Genomic DNA, 2,280 nt, shown 5'->3' on the forward strand with positions numbered 1-2,280 from the left:
CTGACTGTTCTACTCTTTGAATAAAATCACTTCATTCAAGCGTTAGGGAGTGCTAAGGGTTATGATGGAGGGGTGTTGATAATCATGAGGACCTGCCAAGTGGTATGATAGCATTGTTTTATACATGTCCTTGGCTAGGCCTCAGTTTCAAAATCAGTCCTTGGTCCTTGGCCTTGGCCTCGGAAGCAAGTCCTTGGTCCTTGGCCTTGGCCTTGGAAGTCAATTCCTTGGCCTTGGCCTCGGCCTTGGGAGTCAAGTCCTTGGCCTTGGCCTCGGGTTGCCGGTCCTTGGACACATCCCTGGCATTGATGGAAGGTCCGTCAGACTGTCACTGGGCCGTTTTTCTCACAATTAACAAGAAACTTTTATACGGAAGGAGGTTATTGTCCGTCACTGTAATCGTCATTAACCACATCAAGTACTGACGGACTTCTCAGTCCGTGATTTATGGACACCTGGTTCGCTGACGCGAAAGCGGTAGAAAATGAATGGATGAATGGATGTTTCGCTGACAACTCACGGAAACACACACTCATGTGTGTTTCTTCGAGGGGGTTAATTCAGGCAACCACTAAATTGCTTGAGTACTGCATTGACTATGTATTTACACTAAGTGTCAATATGCAGACATCCATTTTCGAATCCACTTATTCTCACAAGGGTCGCGGGTGTGCTGGACCCTATCCCAGCTATCTTTGGGCAGTACGCGGAGTACACCCTCAACTGGTCGCCAGCCAATCGCAGGGCACACATAGACGAACAACCATTCATGCTCACGCTGACACCTAGGGACAATTGAGAGTGTTCCATTAACCTGCTACGCATGTTTTTGGAATGTGGGAGGAAATCAGAGTACCCGGAGAAAACCCCTGCAGGCACAGGGAGAATATGCAAACCCCACACAGGAAGCCCAGAGCCGGAATCGAACCCTGCACCTCTGCACTGTGAGATGGATATGCTGGTTTCTGCTTCCACAAGGATTTAGGAGCGACTTTAATCCACCAGGATGTTTTACGTTGCTATAAATTATGTACGTACTGTTCATGCACTGGCTTTGCCTCTACATGTGGGAATGCTTGTAAATCCGTGAGTGAATTATGTGATTATCTGTTAAAAAAAAAAAAAAGGTCATCGTACTAATTTCTAACAGCATTTAATCAGCGTTAGTGTTGTTGTCATGTTTTTCTTGCAGGAAGCTCTCTGCAGAGGAGCTGGAGCAGAGGAGAAAGGAGATGATGGACCAGGCCAAGAAGAGAGATGAGGACAGGGAGAATAACATGAGAAGATATATGAAGCAAGATGAGCAGGAAAAACAGCGGGAACAAAATTCCAAGCATGAACGCCATGCTGGTTTTATCCAGTATGTATGTCTCTCTCTCTCTCTCTCTCTCTCTCTCTCTCTCTCTCTCTCTCTCTCTCTCTCTCTCTCTCTCTCTCTCTCTCTCTCTCTCTCTCTCTCTCTCTCTCTCTCTCTCTCTCTCTCTCTCTCTCTCTCTCTCTCTCTCTCTCTTTCTTTTTTCACCGAACATGTCTGCCTATGTTTGATGTCACAGGACAACCTCTTAGGCATTTTAAAATATAAAGACAGCATTACAGTTTTTTGTTTTTTTTAAGTTTTTTGCTTTCAAAGAGGAATATCAAGTCTAGTGCAGTTTTTGTCCAAGAACGCCTGCTTTCCTTTTTCCAGTGACATGAAGTTGGAGAGCGCTGCCACGTCATCTTTGGAGGACAGAGTGAAGAGGAATATCCACTCCATTCAAAGGACACCAGCTTCATTGGACAATTTCATGAAGAGATGAACATGCACAATACTGTAAATACTGATATCCCGATATATATATTTTTTAAACTAATAGGCAAAAAGAACCAGATTATTTCATGAATATACTGTACTTAGTAGAGGATTGGATGATGATGAACAATAAGGCAATATCTGCGTAAAATCCATATTCTGTACTGTAAAATAATTTTGTAGAAAACCTTTGCCGCTGTGTACACATTGTAAATTATTCTTCTTCCAGTCAAATGGAACATCCATTTGATTGCTTTACTATAACTGTTATGTGTTTCTGCAAACAAACATGATTAAAAGATTATTCCCAGAAGTCATTTTTTTGTATATATTTTTAAAAATGCATTGCTTGACCTCTCAATATATGTACATCTTGCCCAAATATTCACATACAACTATTCTGAGGGCAGAACATGCCTGGACTAATCATTAAGAAGTGGCTTTGATATTAGGTGCTAATTTTGATTACTATGTTTGCCACTCACTGT

At 42.5% G+C, this 2,280-nt stretch overlaps 1 protein-coding gene and 1 long non-coding RNA gene across 2 annotated transcripts in view; both read left to right on the forward strand.

Moving 5' to 3' along the window:
* The window catches only part of cwc25 (CWC25 spliceosome associated protein homolog), a 7,185-nt gene extending 5,076 nt beyond the window's left edge, over positions 1 to 2,109 (forward strand). Inside the window, exons 8-9 of the mRNA XM_019879831.1 lie at positions 1,193 to 1,360; positions 1,688 to 2,109. Of these exons, the coding sequence (XP_019735390.1) occupies positions 1,193 to 1,360; positions 1,688 to 1,799 (280 nt within the window). The 3' untranslated portion in view covers positions 1,800 to 2,109. The remainder of the gene's footprint in view (positions 1 to 1,192; positions 1,361 to 1,687) is intronic.
* LOC109521766 (uncharacterized) overlaps positions 1 to 2,280 on the forward strand; it is a 19,373-nt gene that overhangs the window by 12,021 nt on the left and 5,072 nt on the right. The window lies entirely within an intron of this gene.

The sequence above is a fragment of the Hippocampus comes genome, unplaced genomic scaffold (assembly GCF_001891065.2).
Source record: "Hippocampus comes isolate QL1 unplaced genomic scaffold, H_comes_QL1_v1.1 scaffold158, whole genome shotgun sequence".
Taxonomy (NCBI): Eukaryota; Metazoa; Chordata; class Actinopteri; order Syngnathiformes; family Syngnathidae; genus Hippocampus; species Hippocampus comes.